We start from the raw sequence: 20,182 nt of genomic DNA, 5'->3' as shown, positions 1-20,182 counted from the left end.
GACCAGCTATGTTATATGGGTTGGAGACGGTAGCATTGTTGAAAAGGAAGGAGTCAGAGTTGGATGTGGCAGAGTTAAAGATGTTAAGATTTTCACTGGGTGTGACTAGGATGGACAGGATTAGGAATCAGTATATTAGAGGGTCAGCTCAGGTTGGACAGTTTGGAGACAAAGCAAGAGAGGCGAGATTGCATTGGTTTGGACATGTGCTGAGGAGGGATGCTGGGTATATTGGGAAAAGGATGCTAAGGATGGAGCTGCCAGGTAAGAGGAAAAGAGGAAGGCCTAAGATGAGGTTTATGGATGTGGTGAGAGAGGACATGCAGGTGGTTGGTGTGAAAGAGCATGATGCAAAGGACAGAAAGAAATGGAAACAGATGATCCGCTGTGGCGACCCCTAACGGGAACAGCCGAAAGAAGATGATGATGACTTAGCTGTATTAGAATGCATCGTAATCCTAAAGGAGATTGGGTAGTGAAGTTCAGTTTGTGTTACTTAGTCCAAGGTATTTGACTGGCACATTAATTTTTTTTACATCGAATGACTAAAGGAATCTCTGAGCCCCATGTACTTTGGCTGGGTTCCAGATAGTGAATGCTGATAGGTGGTTGCTTATAGTGTCAAAGAAAACCAGCTTAGGATGTTTTCTTATGTAAGGAAACAAGGACTCAGTTAAGTATGCTTTCTTTCCACAAATTTATTTTTCAGTAATGTCATAGTGCTGAAGAAAAGGGCGACTGGGCATATATCATGGATAGTTTCCAGTTGATATTAAAGTCACCCAGTAAAATAATTTCTGAACTGATAGGTGATAGGAGCCAGAGTAAGGCATTTTTTTACTTGTAGATTCAACTTTTATTGGTGGGCTGTAGATGCAGATGATGATAAATTCCTTGGCCTCATTCCTTTTGTCATTGACTAGGACTGATTTATGTTGGACTGAACTGGACTCAAAGAGAACACAGGAGAGTTCATCCTTAAGCAAAAATGCTACTTCACTAGCACTTTTGTGGAGTCCATCTTCCTTGCTGAGGGTGTACCCGGGAGGTAATAGTATTTGTTTCCTTAGACTGGTTATTTTCATGCCATCCCAGTGTTACATTAGGAAAGTAGTGAGGTAGTAAACAAAAAGTTGCAGTAGTTTGTTCCTATAATTGATTGCAATGTAAATAAGACATTTAAGGCACAGTTGCATAAAGCAAACACTATAAGTACAGTACCTATAAAATTATAATCATAGCTTTAGCCAAGTCTCAGTGATTGCTAGCACATCAGACCGAATCTGTCTGCCTTTTTATCTATCTCTCTGCCTATCTATCTAGATATTGCATTATTGCAATTGCGTTGCATTGCGATTATTCGCAAGAACATTATCTTTGAAGGTACTTTTTAATGATGTTGAAATGCCATGTCTGAATGTTAACAATAATCACAGAAATAAGAGTATGTTTGTTCCACCATTATCGAATACTGTTGAATGCTTTGTACGATCTTGTGAGAGAGATTTTTATGCATATTTTGTTGAGAACAAACATAGGGGGACTTTCCATAATTTAAATGTGAATACGAAAACTTGCCTTAGGGACTTACGAAATACTAAAGAGTTAACTTTTAAACCAGCAGATAAAGGCGGGGGAGTAGTAATGATGGAAACTTCGATGTACATAGAACTAATGTCTATAATGCTTGAGGGTGATTCTGCTTACAAGTGTATAGAGAGGAAAGATATAACATATATAGTGAGACAGGTACAAGATTCTCTGTTTGACCTCCTTATGTGTAGACAAATTGACAAAGACTTATATGAATATTTGATGGTGGATTTTCCCCTTATACCTGTAATAAAAGGCCTCCCTAAGATGCACAAGGGAATATTTCCACCTCATCTACGCCCAATAGTCTCAGGAGAACAATGGGTAACGGAGAGAATTTCCATCTTTATTCAGTCTATGCTAGGTCCACTGGTTAAAAAGATACCCACCATCTTGAAGGATACTTATGGGCTGTTGAATGAGTTACAAGAAGTATCCATCATACAAAATATGTCTTCTCAGACTATTTTGGTATCGATGGACATTAGGAATCTGTTCACGAGTATCCCCAATGATTATGGGGTTGAGGCCATAAGGGAATTTTTATGCATGGACAATACACTAGATAAGGCTTGTCAAACTTTAATATGTAGCCTACTAGATATAGTCTTAAATAATAATGTATTTCTGTTTCATGATAAGATATATGCACAGATATGGGGAGTAGCCATGGGCACTCCCTGTGCAAATTCGTACGCTAATCTGGTAATGCATCAATGGGAGAATAGGTTCCTCTTTAACAATGAAAGGTTCAGAAACGTCATGTTATACAGGCGTTTCGTGGATGACATCCTAATATTTTGGAATGGTAATGAAAGTTCACTGTTAGAGTTGGTTTCCTATATGGAATCTACTACCACTTTCTTGAAATTTACAATGGTACAATCTACTAATAAGATTGATTTCTTAGATCTAACAATCATAAAAGAATTAAATGACTGTATTTCTACTACCATCTTTAGGGAGTCATGCTGGAGAAATGCCATTCTCCATTATAGCAGCATGCATCCACGACATATATTTCAAAACGTGGCTAGGGGACAGTTTTTGAGAACAGCACGACTGTGTAGTAAGATAGAAGATAGGAATCTACAGCTAGAATTAACAGGAAACTTGTTTATAGATAGAGGTTACCCATGTACTCTGATAAATAAGATAAAATCTTCCATAATTGGAATCCATCCTAACACTAATATGGAACAGGATATTCATACACAGGGATTTAAAATACATCAACATGGTACAAGATTGACGTTTATAACTAGGTATACAAATGATATTCATCACATTAACAACATTATAGTCAATAACTGGAAGATCTTGTTATTAGATCCATTGGTTGCACAGATTGTTGGCAATAAACCAACCTTTAGATATAGAAACAGCAAAAATCTGAAGAGGTTGTTATGTAACGAGAGAATGGATGGCCTCAGGCTGGATATTAGACAGATATTTAGAAATGGGACATACCCATGTAGTAGATGCAACATGTGTAAATTTATATTGAAGGTTCAACCCTTCACAGTACCAGATTTAGGTTATACTTTTACACCAGTTTTTTATGCAACATGTGAATCTAAAAACTTAGTTTATTTAGCTACCTGCGAAGTTTGTGAAGCATATTATGTAGGTTTGACATCCAGGAGGCTCAAGGACCGTATATATAACCATAACTATGACACAAAGAAAGGTGTATTGACTAATGCCTTAGCTAAGCATAGTCATATGTTTCCCAAACACCATTTTAAGTTCAGGGTACTACAAATAGTACATACTAATATGAGAAGGGAATAATATGGGTTACCTTGGGTTACCTTGAGTTGACTGAATTGAATTGGATTTTGAGGCTGAGGGCACATGTTGAGCCAGGTCTAAATCAAGCCTTAAGTATAAAACCAGCATTACTAAGACGCAGGTAGCAACTGATTTGTTATATGTATATATATGTTAGGGACATATGTAGTGTTTTTTATGTGTCTGTTGTCTTTATATTTGATGCACTGAATGTAGTAACTTTTGGTGGTTATAGACCATATATATATTTATTTGTTTTTATAGTTTAGATTCTGATGTTAAGTTTTACCACACATCTCACATGGGTTGCCTGTATTAAATGAGTCTATAAGATTGTTATTGTTGAGATGTAAAGAGAAAAGAAAATATTTCCTTTTTTTTCTTCTCATTATTGACTTTTACTGTCATGTTTTAATATATGTTCACATATTTATATATTTTATAGGAATTAATTTCATTCTATATTAGTAATACTGTATATACTCAAATAATATACATTGAGTAAATATATGTTTTATATATTTTTATATATATATATATATATATATATATATATATATATTTATTCATATGTACTGTGTCTAGTAGGTAAAATAAATGAGATAAGACTGCTTAGAAATGGTTAATCAGTTTAATTGAATGATTTTTAATATATATTGAACTTAATTGTTTAATTAACGATGGTCTTTTAGTATAAATGGTTGTGAATTTGATTCATTGTTGAAACCTGAGGAAGCGTACCTTGGTAGTACGTGAAAGCGCTAGTTCCTAATAAAATCCTTTACCTACAGCATCATGGTGGTTCCTGTACAATTTTGTATTTGCTATCTATCTGTCTATCTATCTATCTATCTATCTATCTATCTATCTATCTATCTATCTGTCTTTTTAATGCTTTTGTTTACTGGGAAATTCCAACTGGGCAATAATTGACCTTTTTTAGCTGAGGCCTGGGGAGAAATGCTTCAAGTAAAACACATATTTGCAGATGTAATATGATAATATAATATTGCTGTGATAAGTAATGACAATTTAGTTTTGCATAAATTAGTTTGAAATCAGAATGAAGCAATGCTGATTGTGGTGGTATGCATGAGCCATGACATTAGTGTAGAGAAAAAAAGAAATACAAAAATAGAAAGACCAAGGAAAGAATAAAAATAAAACACTTCAGTTGTTATTAATTAGTAAAGACACTTTAGTTGTCAGTATTTATTAGTAGTGGGAAGAAAAGCCCAAGTTCATAACTGGGGAACTCTGTTGTAGAAGGGCTACAAAGAGGAGAGTCTGTGGGTGTATGCAGAAGTTAAAAAAACAGTGTATGTAGCAATCTAGAAATGTGGCTTGTAGTTTTTCTGGATAGGAATCCTTAAAGATTAGCCTGACGGTAAGGAGCTTTTGCATGGCTGAATCGAGAATAGTTGTTTTTTAGTTATTGATTTAAATTCATTTGAGGCTTATATTTTAAGTGGTATTGTTTTCTACGGTTTAGCTGCCTTCACAGAGTCTAAGGAATTTCCACGCATGTTGTTTGATTTTTGTGATTCTCTTAGGCATTGATGCTTGGACTGTATGTTTCTGGTGGTTTATACCACGTTAGAAGAGAGTAGATGGCTGGCATTTTAGGATGAGAATATAATATTTTATAGTATTTAGTTCAGAGAAGATCAGAAGCTGAGTTAATTCAAGTGATTCTAGTGTATTGACTATTGACTGTTGTGCAGTGATGCATTTTAAAAGGTAGTCTGATGGCATATTTAGCTATTTTACTGTAACATTGTTCTAGTTTACTTAGTTGAGATTGCAGAATATTGGTGAATATAAGCTGAATATAACCAAAGCATGGGTAATGCTTTGGATGAGGAGGGCAGATGCTGTGGCTTTTCTAACTTGATCAGTAAAGAAGCAGCTTGACTTGTAGAGGGTTCCTAGGTTTTAGTTAGTTTTCAAGTCCTTTTGCATTCTTCCCGAAGTCCTGTGTTAGATCAACAGTAACAGTTAAAGTATGTGATCTGAAATGGGTAAACATCCCTAGAGGTTAGAAGAGACTGAGATGGGACTTGCAACATTCTAGCTAGGAATGGACCATCTCATTTTCATGCAGTATAATTTATTTTCTGAATTGCAGGGAAGAATGTATTATGAGTTTAGAGTGTAATGTTAGTGAGCTGTAGTGTTGATAGCAATCTTGGTGTTACAGTAGAAGCTGCATACTCAAAAGGGGAGTGATATTATAGTCTGTCCACTGTTTCATAGTGTGGTATCCCAGAGGCATGGCCAGTAGCAAACACAGTTCTGCCTGTTACCTGATGTGAGAAGAAGAGATCCAGATGTCAGTGTCCTGTGCCCCTGAGTGGTGCAGGCTATCCATGATCCAAGAGTTTACAGTTGGCCAGAAGTGAGAGTACATAGTTTTCTTACTGGTTTATTTCTGTAACCTTTTTAGATGTAGTCATGTCAGGGAATCCAATCACCTTCTTCAATATATATGTCACCAAAGATATGAGAGAGAAAGAGAGAGAAGGAGGGAACCAGAATTTTCAATCTGTAAGAATATGCAAAGGCAATACAAGATATCAAGTAGTGCTTAACTGGTACTTATTCTCAACATATGCAAAAGGGCAGAACTTTCGTATTACTGAATGCAGCCTACAAACTCCCATATATAAACTCAAAAAAAAAATGGAAAAAATAACATTAAATAAAGAACAGCCTAAGTAAGAGTGCTAAAAGCACATCTGGAAGTCGACTAATGAATGATCAAGGGATTCAGTACCTGGGTCTGTGTATCATGCATGCATTTATTTAACATTTGTTTATCAGAAAAGTTTGACTTGGAATGAGCCAGTTATCAGCGAAGGCATGGGGATAAATGCTCCAGATGCATGTCTTTGTAATGTGGATAGAAACCAGAGCACCCGGAGGAAACCCACACAAATGCAGGGAGGACATGCAGACTCTACAGACTCTGCACAGAAGGCACCCCAGCTGAGAATCAAACCGAAGCACCTCTTGCTGTGGGGCAACAATGCAAACAGCTGCACCACTGCACCATCTGATGCATGGGTTTAGTTTGTTTACATTATATTTTTATTTGTATTTAATTGTTTGTTTTACTTTTACTTTTGTTTGTACCTCAGAAGCAAATTACAAATGTGTATGCTGCTACGGCCTAGATCTTCAGCAAGGGCATAGCTTGTGTGTGCACCTCCTGCTTGCATTTGCCATATTATTATGTCCATTGCACTACAATACAGTATAGGAGAAAACAGACATGGAGTGTACTGCAGACAATGGCTAGTGACTGTATGCTTCAGGCCTGCTGTAGCAAATATAGTGCACATGGGAGTGACATGCTCCAAATTAAAACGGCCATTTGATCACAGAAGGTTTGTGTGGGCAAGAATACCTCTAGAAGCATAATAACACTCAACACAGGTGTTCCTCAGGGTTGCGTTCTCAGCCCCCTATTGCTTATTATCCTAACCCATGGCTGCACAGCACACTTCAGTACAAACCATATCATTAAGTTTGCTGATGACACCACAGATGTGGATCCCATCAGGAGAGAGGACGAGAGTGCATACAGAGAAGAGGTTAACACACTGATTGCCTGGTATGCAAGAAACAACCTTGACCTGAATGTAAGTAAAACAAAAGAGATCATGATAGACTACAGGAAGAGGCAAACACCCCATACACTGCTCCTGATCAATGGCGAGACAGTGGAAAGTGTATGCAGTACCAAATTCCTCAGAGTTCACATCTCTGATGATCTCTCTTGGTTAGGGAACACCTACCACATAGTGAAAAAAAGCACACCAATGTCTCCACTTTTTGAGAAGACTCAAAAAGTAAAAACTACCATATTCAGCACTTTCTGCCTTCTACAGAGCAGCAATTAAACGCATCCTAACATCCAGTTTTTTGGTATGGTATGGAAGCTGTTCAGTCACAGATAAGAAATCCCTTCAGAGAGTGGTGAGAGTTGCCGAGAGGATAACTGGCATTAGTCTGCCCACAATCCAGGATCTTTGTACATCGAGGAGCCTAAAGAGAGCCACTGAAATACTAAATGGTGCAACTCTTCCTTCACACAGTCTGTTTATGAGCCTGTCATCAGGTAAAAGATACTGCAGTATTCAATGCAGGACAACTAGATTCAAAGACAGTTTTTATCCGAAGGTGATAAGACTTCTTAATAACAACATTAGGTCTGATAATTGACAGGTCAGGAAGTTGGGACTTCCCATTCACTGTGCAATATTATTTTATCTATTATTTATTAAACCCAGTCAACCATTATAATTTATACTACTAACCCAGGTGCAATATTTTTTCTTCAGCTGCTACTGATATGTGCTAGTTCACCCATAATGTTGTATATGGTTCATGTGCAATACTGTTAGCTGAACTTTGCTGCTGGGTGTGTATTTTTCGTGTCTTAACAAGTATGTGTTTCTATGATATATGTATCTATATACTTAAATGTAGAGTTGATTTATAAGATGGTGGCAGCATTATTGTATGCTGTTTTAAATTATGACTTTCTATGTATGTGATTTCTTTTTTGTCTGTCCCATGATGAGCTGATTGCACGGAATCTCAATTAATCTACACTTGTGAAGATCTAAATGATAATAAAGTTACTTTTGACTTTGATTTGACTTGACCTGATGTCTTATGGAAGGGAGTGAACATATGTCACTGCTTTCTGATTGTCGGATGAGATTTTTTTAAGCTGAAAAATTACACTGAATACCCAAATAATCTTATATGTTGAATATCCTAGTCTAGATTGTTTCAATCAGTGCTTAATGCAGTGTGTCAGTTATTATATACCTGATGGCCTTAGGACTTTAGTAATATACTTGACATTCTCTAGCAGAAATATTATCTACATTTGATATCTACAGCAAACCAAGTTACACAATGCAAGTGGTAAAAGTATTACAAAATGTGATGCACATGCTAAACAATTAAATTAACAAGGGTGGGCAGTTGGAAGAGTGATCACTTTGACCAATGAATCACAGGTACATGCTAGGTAAATCTACATTTGTGACTGGGGATCTTTGGTGCTCCATAATTGTTTTTCTAGAGAGCTGTCAGGCAATGAAGTCTATGCTGTAGTTACCTAGTTATACATTTAATATGCATATGGAAAGGCTTCATGATATCATTCTGTAAAGACTACCTCATTCTTTTTAGGCTCCTTCCACACCTTATGGCTGTTTTTTGAACACTGCTTTAGATTCTGGTCATGTTCCTTTTTCTTTTATTGGCTTACCTTATAAATTGATATTTGAGAGGGCCCTTTGAGTTTTTGAATTGTTCATGTTTTCTTAGCATTTATTTTGAACAGTCCAGCTGCTATTGTTATTGTAGTGGAACCACCTGTAAGTAAGCTTGGTTTATAACTATCTAACCTTACTGGCAATTTGTTCTCTTGCAGATATGACCCCCTGTTGGAACAGGGGAGGACTCAATAATTTTGGATCCTGGGTGAACACATTTCCCTTATCTCTGGCACTGGGGTGGCATGCAAAGGCCAAGGGAAATATTTTGTCCAGAGTATGGAAAAGCAATACTTTAAGAAGAATCAAATGAGAGAACACAAGACAGATGTACTCAGGCATTTAGCTGATTATTTTTTGTTTAAAGCCCCCATTGAAGATTAGTTTATATGGTGTGTACTTGATTATGTAATATTTCAGGTGATAAAAATGAAATATATCCGGCAGTAGTTACTGCTTCAGTAGTGTTGATGGCTAAGTACAGTTAGAAACACTGTTCTGAAGGAGGTACTCCAGCAAGGATTATATGAAGGCTAGATGAGACCCAGTATTTTCCAAGATGAAGTCATGAAAGTTCTGAAGACTGACTGACTGAGAACAATAAACTGTTAATCCGGCAAAATATGTTATTAAACCTTTAGAGGAGATAATGGCAGAAATGACACAGAGTATGAAAAGTTGCCTTTCTTTTAAATATACCTGTTTTATAATTTCAGGTTCCTTCAAGCACATACAGACACCCAAAAGAACTGCAACAACTAGACGAAATAAAGCAGCAGAATCGCCAGAAAGCAGAGGTAAGCATTTCCATTATTGACACTTAGTGTTGTAATGTTTTAGTATATTCTGAGTGCAAGTCAGATAATAGGTTCATAGGTTCATAGGTTCATACTAGGCTATCTGCCCAAGGGCATTTATAAGCCTATCCCAGAGTTTTGTGGCTTTCGCCACCCCTTTAGTTTGAAGGATACTATGCCCATTATTTTGCTGTGCCTCTGTCAAGCAGTGACACTGAGGTAATCCCTGGGGTATATCTGCGATCTCCCATCCATTGGTCAAGATTTCTCTTTAACAAGTCCAGCGAGGTGCTCTGCCTCACATGTACCGGGATTTTGTTCCACAGCATAGGGAGTCACTGGGTGATGAATCTGTCCCTCCAGCACGTCCTATTAATAACCGTGTCAAGGTTTAAGTCTCCCGCCCTTGTAGTTCTGAGGGATCTAGATTTTTTGAGGTGAAGCATGTTCATCAATTCCGGGTTGGACATGGCCTTGTATGTCAGGCACAGGTCACCTCTGAGCAGACGGTAAGCGACTGAATAGAGCTGGAGTTCCTTCAGTCGGGCAGCATAGAACATATTTTTGAGACCCTTTATCCTTTTGGTGAGGAACTTTTGGGGCCTTTCCAGTTGCTGCAGGTGTCGGGTCAGATACATTCCGAATGGGGCATTGTACTCAATCATTGGTCTGATGAGTGATGAGTACAGGGGTACAATGACCTCCCTTGATCTAGATGTAAATCCCTTCATGATCAGGTGGGCAATGTAGAAGGTCTTCCTAACTACTTTGGCAACGTGAATGTCAAACGAAAGGTTACTGTCAACCTGGGTCCCCAGATCCCTGATAACCTCTTCTGTGCTTAGTGGGTTGCCACCTATATGGTAGTTGGGGGTAACCTTGTTTTTCCCGAAGGGTATGACTATGCATTTTTTGGCGTTTAACTTTAGGCCATGGCTCTGGCACCAGTTATCCGTTTCTATGAGACCCTTCTGAAGGATATCTGTGTCAGATGTGTTCTCGACTATGGCGCCCAGTTTGCAGTCATCTGCAAACTTTGTCAGCCATAACCCTCCTGTGTTTGCTTGTACTTCTGAGAAGTAGATGCCGAACAAGAGTGGGCCCAGGACTGAGCCCTGTGGGACACCACTTGTGACAGGCTTTGAGTCTGACATGGCGCCAGCAACTCTGACCCTGTGGGTTCTGTCACTTAGCCAGTTTGCAACCCATCTTGTGACGTATGAGTTTACATTTAAGCTGATGAATTTTTCAATGATACCTGAGTGGGGTATTGTGTTGAAAGCCTTTGCCAGGTCGAGGTAGGCTGTGTGGACTGCCTTTCCCTCATCAATGGCCTTGGTGACAGTTTTGAAAAAGTCAACCAAGTTTAAAAGGCATGATCTGCCTTTGACAAATCCAAACTGGGTTGGATCCAAAGTCTGCAAGTCCCCTATGTCTTTATTTATGAGTTCCATTATGATCCTCTCCATAGCTTTGCAGATCAGGCTTGTCAAGCTGATGGGACGGTAATTTCCAGGGTCAGTGGAGGCACCGCCTTTGTGAAGTGGGACCACAGTTGCCGTACGCCACTCCTTGTGTACGTATCCTGAGGTGAGGCTAAGATTAAACAGCTGCCCTTACTGCGGGTTTAATTCCTCATTGAGTTCGTGGAGCACACAACCGGAGACACCATCTGGTCCCATGGATGCTATGTTTTTCGCCTTGGAAAGAGCAGTTCTCACCTGGGCGTTAGAGATGTTTGGGGGGCTACAATCCTCTGGTATAGATATCTCTCCTTTTGGGGGGGGGAGAAGTTTGCACTGAACCTGTCAGCCAGTATGTTGGCAATGTCTGTAGGTTCAGTGATTTTTACATCATTTTGAACTAATTCTGAGCATATCTGGGAGTTTCCTCCCAGGTTTCTAACATAGCTAAAGAAGGCCTTATGATTGTCTTTTGAGTCCTTAGCGACTTTTCTCTCAAAATTTGCCTTGGATGATTTTATGAGAGATCTTAGTTTTTTACTTATAATGATCAAAGGTGTCTTCCCTTTTAAGGATTTTGCTCTATCTTGTAGTAGCTTCCTCCTTTTGTTGTAGAGCTTGTTTATGGTTGGGATCCACCAGACTGGACGCTTGCCTTTGGTACAAAGAGTCGTTGTTTTGTTTGGGATTGCCTGATCCATGCAGTCCTGTAGGTGCTGGTAGAAGGCATTTGTAAGTGATTCAGCGGCTTGAGTAATGGTTTCCGCAGGCTCGGGGGCCTTAAAAGAGACCACACTAGTCTTTAGAAGTGTGAAGTCGGCTTTTGAGAAGTTCTTCACTGTGGTCTTTTTTATCTCAGGTGGGGGCGGGATGTGGACTTCCAGTGAGATTAGTTTATGATCTGATCTCACTAGTGAGGGGTATACTTCCGGTGTTGAACATTGTGACCCCATGTTCGTGATGATGAGATCTAGTATGTTTTCTCCTCTTGTGGGGATGGTGACTAGTTGTTCCATGGCATTTGAGTTTATGAACTCTAGGAACCTTTGGGATAGAGTGTTGGGGCTTGAGTAGTGATCCCAGTCTATATTCGGGTAGTCGAAGTCACCTAGTATGATGGTGTGTGGAGATACATTTATCCCCTCCAGTGTTTTCAGGAAAGCTATGTGAGGTTCCTGAGTTTGAGAGGGTGGCCTGTAACATGCTACAAGTTGCAGAGCAGTCTTGCCTATGGTTAATTGCACCTGGATGGTCTCCGATGCGTCATGCATTGCCACCAACCTTGAGGTGTGGGTGTCTTTGATGAATATGGACACCCCTCCTCCTTTCTTGGTGGTGTCCGGATTTTGGGGCCGGAACGCATGATATGAGGTAAAACCTGATAGTGCCGGGGTGCTCTCAGGAGCCTTGAACCAGGTTTCAGTCACAGCACAGACATCGATGTTCTCCATACTGCGAAGGGCCTATAGTGTGTGCATCTTGAGGTTGAGACTTCTGGCATTGAGCAGCATTACCCTTAGTTTTTTTCCTTTTTTGTGTTCTAGGGTGGTAGGTTTAGAATTTGCGCCTTGCCTAAAAAAGGCACTATGGGGATGGCAAGAGCCTTTGCCAATATCCGGAAGCCCAGGGGTGACAGGTGCAAGCCATCCTTTGCGAAGCAGCGTGGCTTGTCCAGCATGTCATCCCAGGCAGACAGACATTGGATCCCCTTTGAATGACACCAGAGTTTAAGCCAATTATTAAAGCTGATCATCTTGTCTCTGTATTGTGGCATCATTCTTGGTGAAGGTAGGATACTGCTCAAGTTCAGGGTCATACCTGCCTGGGCTACATAATCAGAGAGCTCCTCTATGTCTCTTTTCATGTAGTCCAAGGAGGTACATCTCAGGTCGTTCACACCAGCGTGGACAATGACTGAGTCGTACTTGTACCTGCTGTTGAGAGACCTGAGTGCTTGCATTATGTGGCGGATTCTAGCGCCCAACAGGCAGCTTACTGTGACCTTCTCCTTACTCAATCTGGTGAGCGGGACGTCAGTGTGTCTGACTATGGAGTCACCAATGACGAGTGTGTCTGGCATTGTGTTTGGCCTTAAGGGCTGTGACTGTTTGGCACACTGACTATGTGGTCTATGTGTTGCATGTGTTGTGTCCTGAGGTGGCAGTTGTTTGGGTGTCTGCTTTGGTGGCCTCTGCTGTTTTGGTAGATTTTTGATCAGAGTCTCCGAGTATGTCTTTGTGTGTTTATGTGTATGAGTTGAAGTTGTGATGGTACTATGTGAGACTGGGTTTGTGGTGTGTGTGGTTACCTTCTCCTCCTGTCTGGTCTTGCCAGTCCTCAGTTGAGAGAGCTCAGCCTCCAGTTTGGCTATATAATTGCATCTCTCACATGTATTTGTGTTTTGTGGGAGAAGGAGAGGGTTGTCTGTGTACATGAGGCAATTGTAACATTGCCTCAATATTCCCAGATTCACCAGCTGAGCAGGAGAGGACACTAGCAACTGATCCCTCGACATGCTAGAAGGAATAGACAAAAAACTTTAAAAAGACTCCGGGGGATGTGGGTGATCGAAAAGGGGTTTTTAGGCTGATGGGGTACTATGTATAATAAAAGTGCTATATCAAGTAAAAAATAATTTAGGAGCAAGTGCTAGGCTTTACAGATACAGAATAGTCTACTTAGGAGTCAAGTAGAGCTGAACTTTTTAGATATAGGATACACTGGTTTGATCAGCAGTACAGTTAAAGGAAGGCTGTTTTAAGGGAAAATTTGAAGAGTGGACTTTAGGTAGCCCGAATAGTTTAACCTTGATTAACCGCCGCTGCTTTTGTGTGCTCCTGTAGCAACTCCGCGCTAAATCGCGCTTTAGCGTGCTTTATAGCAGGGGGTTGAAAAGAGCTAGGAATTGACCCAAAATGGCCAATAGACTACTAGTTTCTGGCTGATACCACTCCGAAATGGACAAATAGGCTGCTCAGTGCTTCCCACTCCCACTGGTAAACAAAGAAGCTTCCTTTCTCGAAATATGGATATGGAACAGTTTCAGGAACCAAGACAAAGCCCAGGGATCAGCAAACTCTGATACTGGACTGTTGTACATAGCCACATTGTGGCCAACTTCAAATAAAAAATGTTAGGCAATAATTTACTATAGCTGTTGGAGGTTTGTGCAGGCAGTTTGTGACCTTAGTGTCCCAGCCAACCAGCGACAGTGTGTCACAAAAATGAAACGGCAATGCTCAACCACAAATGCACTGCCAGTGGCATAGCAGTCCATGATAGCATTTCCAGTGAGCTGGACATGCTTTGTGGACACAGCACATATAAAACACACTAGGTCTATTTCTCTTCATAAGGGTTAGAGCTACAGCACTTTTCGAGACAGATGATCATGTTGTAGTGTAGTATATCCAGGTTTGCATCACTTTACCTGAAGTCATGTCTAAATATTCAGTCCGGTTCCCACAATGTCTAATGACTATAACATGAAGACCATAAAGTCTAACTGACATAGTCTAAAAACACATAAGTTCATAGAGTGAGATATGTCTGACATTGTGGTATCTCTGAGTACTCCCCCTGTTTCAAGGTACAGTGATATTGAATTTAGTATATACATATACACATATATGTGTGTTTGTCTATATATATATATATATATATATATATATATATAAAATCTACACACGCACACACGCGCGCACACACACACACACACACACACACACACACACACACACACACACACACACACACACACACACACACTTGAATCTTCGGCTGTTCCTCCTGTTTTGTCTGCTTTAGAGAATGTTTTTTCTCACTGCTTCTAGTTTGCCTGATTCCCAACTTCCTGACCCCAGAATTCTGATAAGTTATACAGGGTGCCTCCTCAGACTCGTAGGTACACGTTTTCCAGCCCTAAAGCAGATTCAGCAGTAGTTTCTCTTTCTAAAACTACTTCTGCTAAACAGATTACTGCTGTTAACCCTGTTCCCTCTGACAAGAATAGAAAAGCCTTTGACAATTTGATGAAGAGACTTTATTCTTCTACTTTATCTTTTAGGACTTTAAATGGTCATGCTCAAGTATTAAAGCATTTACTTTTATCTTTTGAGGACATAAACAAGTTAATTATTAATCTTCCTTCATTTGAGGTATTAGGTTCCATGAATAAAGCACAAATGTCTGCTTCTCATCTTGCTAAAGCATATTTTAAAGTGTGCTTATGATCCTGCTGATTCTTCTCAAAACCTACCTGAAGATGTTGAAACTGAACTTTTATGTTCTCCTTAGATCTCTAGCTTTCTGCTGCATAAACATATGAATAGTCATTTCAAATTTTCCACACATTTTATTTATTTTTTCCTGTTTTTAGTGCATCCCTTGACCATTCTGCTATTACCTGTGTGCTTTCTTCCCTTCCAGTGCCTACTTAAAGGCCCCTTTCTCCAAATCTGTGCTTTAAGCTAAGCTACTCTCTTTTCTAGGTCCTCATGCTTCGCTGGTGTTTTCTTCCCTTTCTACTGCTCCCTGAAAACCTGGGAATCCTCTCTCCAGTCATTCTACCTTTTCTCTCACTCTCACCCCCCAGCCCGCAACCTTCACTCTTTCTCTCTCAATCTTCTGCCTTCTATTTCACTCTTTCTGCTTGTCCCTAAGATTCACTACCCTTGCTTTTTCTCTTCTAGAGAATTTTTTACCCACCCTAAGCTCACTATCTTATTGACATTACATCTCTCTTTTATTTTACAGTAGTCACCTATGCAGAAAAGTGACCTCAATCCTCCCCTATGCTCTGAACACATCTGGCTGAAATTCTATCAACTTCCCCTGAAACCAATTCAAGGACTGTTGCTCTTTAGCCAAGGATGAAGGAAACAAGCAAAAAAAAGAGTTAAAAAACACCATCACAAGCTATACATATATGTCACAATTACTCCTACCTCACCTGGTGTTAAAAGCATTTTTTTGTCTTTTTTCAAAGTAAACTAGGCTGTGGCTTTTACGCGTATTTCTTGGCTCACTAACCCCACCACCACCACCTTTCTTCCACCCCTATTGAGTATGCATCTTTCTCCCTAGTCTCTGTATCACTTTGGTACCTAACTAACTTCAGTAAAGTGTGTTAAACGCTAAGACTTTCCGGCCTGTCTCCTCTCTTTTCTAAACCAAGGGCTTACTTCATACATTATCAGCATCTGTCCTTACTCACCTAGTCTCTCCACTCTTAACACGGTACTACTCACTGATAAACTTAAGTGCAAGTCCCAATGATAGTTTTTTGAAGCATAGTGATCCACATCTCCTGGCTCTGCCTATGGGCTCACTCCACTCCCCTACCTTACCCCCTTTCCCACCCACATCCACATCAATTACATTTATCCTAACCAAAGCTCCACCTGCCTCTACTATTCACCTAATCATAACCTTCTACTAATTCATTCTTCACTTCATCCCCCTATTTCACTAATTGTATAATTGACCATCTCATACCCCACCCCCTATACTCCACCACACTATCTTCACATTCCAGTTTATCTTGTAAATAAATCTTACTCTTCACTACCCTACATACCCCTCCATCACAACATGCCATTCATCATCAACTTAGCAATACTTATTCTCTCTCTCTCTCTAGCCTTCCACTTTCTACAATTACTTACTTCTCCTGAAACCATACATGAATATTACAAACCCACTCACATAACTGCCACTCTTCTGCCCAAACTCACTTACTTCTCTGACATAGCACCCTCTCTATATGCAACACATATCCCTCTCCTTAAAAATCTAAAAATTCTAACCTTACATGTAAAAACTAAAATAAAACTAACTTCCATACCTGAATACAACACAAAGCAAAAATTGCAACCCACTAATCCCATACACACTCACCACAACCTAATACTATGTGGTGACATTCACCCCAAACCCAGACCCACTCACTCCCCTCTTTATCACAAGAACTGTCATAAAACTGTTAATCTCATTACCATCAACATCCAGAGTATCAGAAACAAAATTCCAGATCTTCATCCCTGGATTGAATACTATAAGCCAGATACTGTAGCAGCAACTGAGATTTGGCTAAAATCTTATATTAAAAACTCTAAATTCCTCCCATCAGGCTTCTCTTGCCAGAGAACAGATTGGCCCAGAAAAAAGGTGGGGGCATTGCTCTCATATACCATAATACTTTTACTATAGTGCCACATAAGAAACCCACACCCACATTTTCTACAGCCGAAATACAAATATCCTATGTGAAAATGAATAGCAACAAAAGCATCTCCATTATAGTCACATATATCCCCCTGGCTAAAAATATTACAGTACTTGAGGAAATACTAGCCTGGTCATCCAAAAATATAGATAATGAAACAATCATATTTAGTGATGTGAATATTAACTGGTTAGACATCATACATCATCACCTAACAAGCAGTATCAACCTATTTAATTACACCCAACTCATTACTACCATAACAAGATCCAACATAAACAATGGCTCAGTATTAGACTGGTTCCTTGCCTCTGACGCTAGTAAAATCCCCTCCACTGGCACTCTACCTAGCAGCATTAGTGATCACCTACCGGCATACATAATTCGCAAATCAACTACAGTGCTTAATATACACCACTATACGCATACCAGAGACCTATCCCGCTTCTGCCCAACTACCTTTAACAATACCCTATGAAATGTCAACTGGCATCCACTTAAAGTCCTGCCACTGAATGATGCTGTTGAATTCTTTAACTCAATATTCCTCCATGTACTAGACAATGTTGCTCCTCTCCGACATAGGAGAGTGAAAGCCAGCCAGGCCAGTTGGCTTACCAAATCCACCAAATAACTTATGAAAGCTACGAATAAGGCCTGGAAATTATGAAGACCTCGCTCAATACAAACAACTGCATAATCAAGTAAAGTGACTTGTCATCAAAAATAAACAAGACTATTACATTACTCTGCAAAATGACCATATGCAAAATCCTAAAAAGTTCTGGACGTCTATAAATTCTCTACTATACCCAGGCAAAAGTGATAATCCCTCTCCTGATCTAAACATGGCCCCAGCTGAAACTGCCTCACTTTTTAACTCATTCTTTAAAAATAGTATAGTCAACCTCAGTGCCAACTTCCCACTAATCAACCCACTGCCCTAGACCCATCTGCTACAATAAGACCAAACTTCTCTCTCGTACCCATACCTACCTCCACCATAAAAAGAAAACTCCAGCTTAAACTTAAATGTGGATTAAATGCTCCAAATAACTTACCACCAGAATTCCTCCAAAAATCAGCAGACGCTATAGCCTATCCCACTAGTATACTACTAAACAGATCCATTCAAGACTCCTTCATTACCACCATCTGGAAAAAGGCATTTATCCTCCCTCACCACAAAGGTGGAAACAATAATGATATATCTAACTTCTGTCCAATTGCTATCCTGTCTCCCATCTCCAAATTTCTGGAAAAATGTATCTATAGCCAACTGCTTAACTACCTACTACACCACAACCCCCTTTCCCCAAGTCAGCATGGGTTTAGGCCTAGTCATAGCACCAGCATTGCTCTTATATCTTTCTTGGACACAGTTAACCATGCTTGAGACTCAGGATACCTTGTCTCATTACTATTTTTAACCTTTCCAAGGCATTTGATACTGTCCCCCACCCACTTCTTCTGACCAAACTCTCCAATTTAGGCATATCTCCCCCTACCCTAGGCTGGTTTTCCAACTACCTTACAGATAGACAACATTCAACCAGATGGCACCAATCCTCTCTCCTTTCCACAACATAAATACTGGAGTCCCACAATGTTCAATGCTCTTCAGCATTTTTATTAATGATTTCCATACCAGCATACCCCATGCTAATTTCATCCATTATGCAGATGAGTCCACCATGATCTCCATGGCCAAGTCTACTCCAAAACTACTTACACTCACCCAAAATGCCTTTATCTCCACTGAAACCTGGATGCATAATAACCATTTAGCCCTAAATCCTAATAAAACCAGACTTGTGTTACTCACCCCCACAAAAAAAACCCTAACCAAAAATGAATTTACCATCAACTCACTCAACAACACTTGCCTTGAAGTAGTCCCATATACCAAACGTTTAGGGGTCATCATAGATGAACACCTAACTTTTGACCAGCATATTAATACAAACATAAAAAAAAGAAAATCAGAAACTAGGCATCCTGTGCAGGCACAGGCACTTCCTCACCTATGCATCAAGACTATCCCTTGCCTATTCCTTTCTACTTCCATCCTTTTTCTATGGTGCACCTCTCCTTACTAATATACAATCTTGTCTTAAATCCAAACTGGACTAATGCTGCAATAAAATTGCAAAATGTGTAACGAGTGCCAAACACTCCTCTCACCACTGCATATCACTCCAACATCTAAAGTGGCTAGAACTTCCCTAGCATCTAACATATCTGCAACTAACCACAGCTCATAAGCTAATATATAAGCCTTCTAGTTGTCCTGCCTTCTCCTCTCTGTTCACCATGTATCACCCAAATAGACCTCTGTGATCAGTCAGTGAGATGTTTCTTAATATAGTAAAACCTAACCTTTCCGCTGGTAAAATGTGTTAGCTATATGGTATAGCAAAACTATGGTATGCTTTCCCTCCTTCAATTAGGTCTACTAGCAACCCTGAATGCTTTAAGACTTTGCTGAAACAACACCTGTTCTCCCATTGGCCATGTACATGTACCAGCATTGACTATTAAAAAAACAATCTCACTTATGGCTCAGACTCCTGATATATACATTCAGTGCTTCCAACTTACTAAGTCCAACATCTGCCACCCAGCCACACATAATCTACTATATCAGTTACCTACCATATCTTCCATTCAATCTTGATGCCTATATAGCAAGAGCAAGAGCCCCCCCCCCCCCCCTGTTGTAGAAGGAAGTAGCAGTCCACAAAAATCACAAAATCTGATAGGCCAAAGAAGAGCCATAAAGCCAATAAAGTGGACTATTGAGGATAAGAAAGAAATTATGTATTGTTACTATTATCCAAAAAGGCCAGAATTTCCAGACACAAGATATACAAAATGATTAAGAGAGAAATTAGAAGAAAGAAAAATACTTCCGCAAGAAAAACTGTCAGAAGCTTCAAATGAAAAATTGTTTTCATTAATAAAACAGATTTGTGAAAAACAGTATATAGATCAAGAAACCTTGATCTGCTT

The 20,182-nt window shown here is 39.6% G+C and overlaps 1 protein-coding gene across 1 annotated transcript in view; it reads left to right on the top strand.

Annotated features, from left to right (window-relative positions):
• The window catches only part of CFAP99 (cilia and flagella associated protein 99), a 1,556,346-nt gene that overhangs the window by 660,739 nt on the left and 875,425 nt on the right, over positions 1 to 20,182 (top strand). The window contains exon 7 of the mRNA XM_044062893.1: positions 9,401 to 9,481. Within this exon, the coding sequence (XP_043918828.1) occupies positions 9,401 to 9,481 (81 nt within the window). The remainder of the gene's footprint in view (positions 1 to 9,400; positions 9,482 to 20,182) is intronic.

The sequence above is a fragment of the Protopterus annectens genome, chromosome 2.part1, assembly GCF_019279795.1.
Source record: "Protopterus annectens isolate FY-2018-M chromosome 2.part1, PAN1.0, whole genome shotgun sequence".
Lineage (NCBI taxonomy): Eukaryota > Metazoa > Chordata > Ceratodontiformes > Protopteridae > Protopterus > Protopterus annectens.
This window is presented reverse-complemented; position numbering and strand designations above follow the sequence as displayed.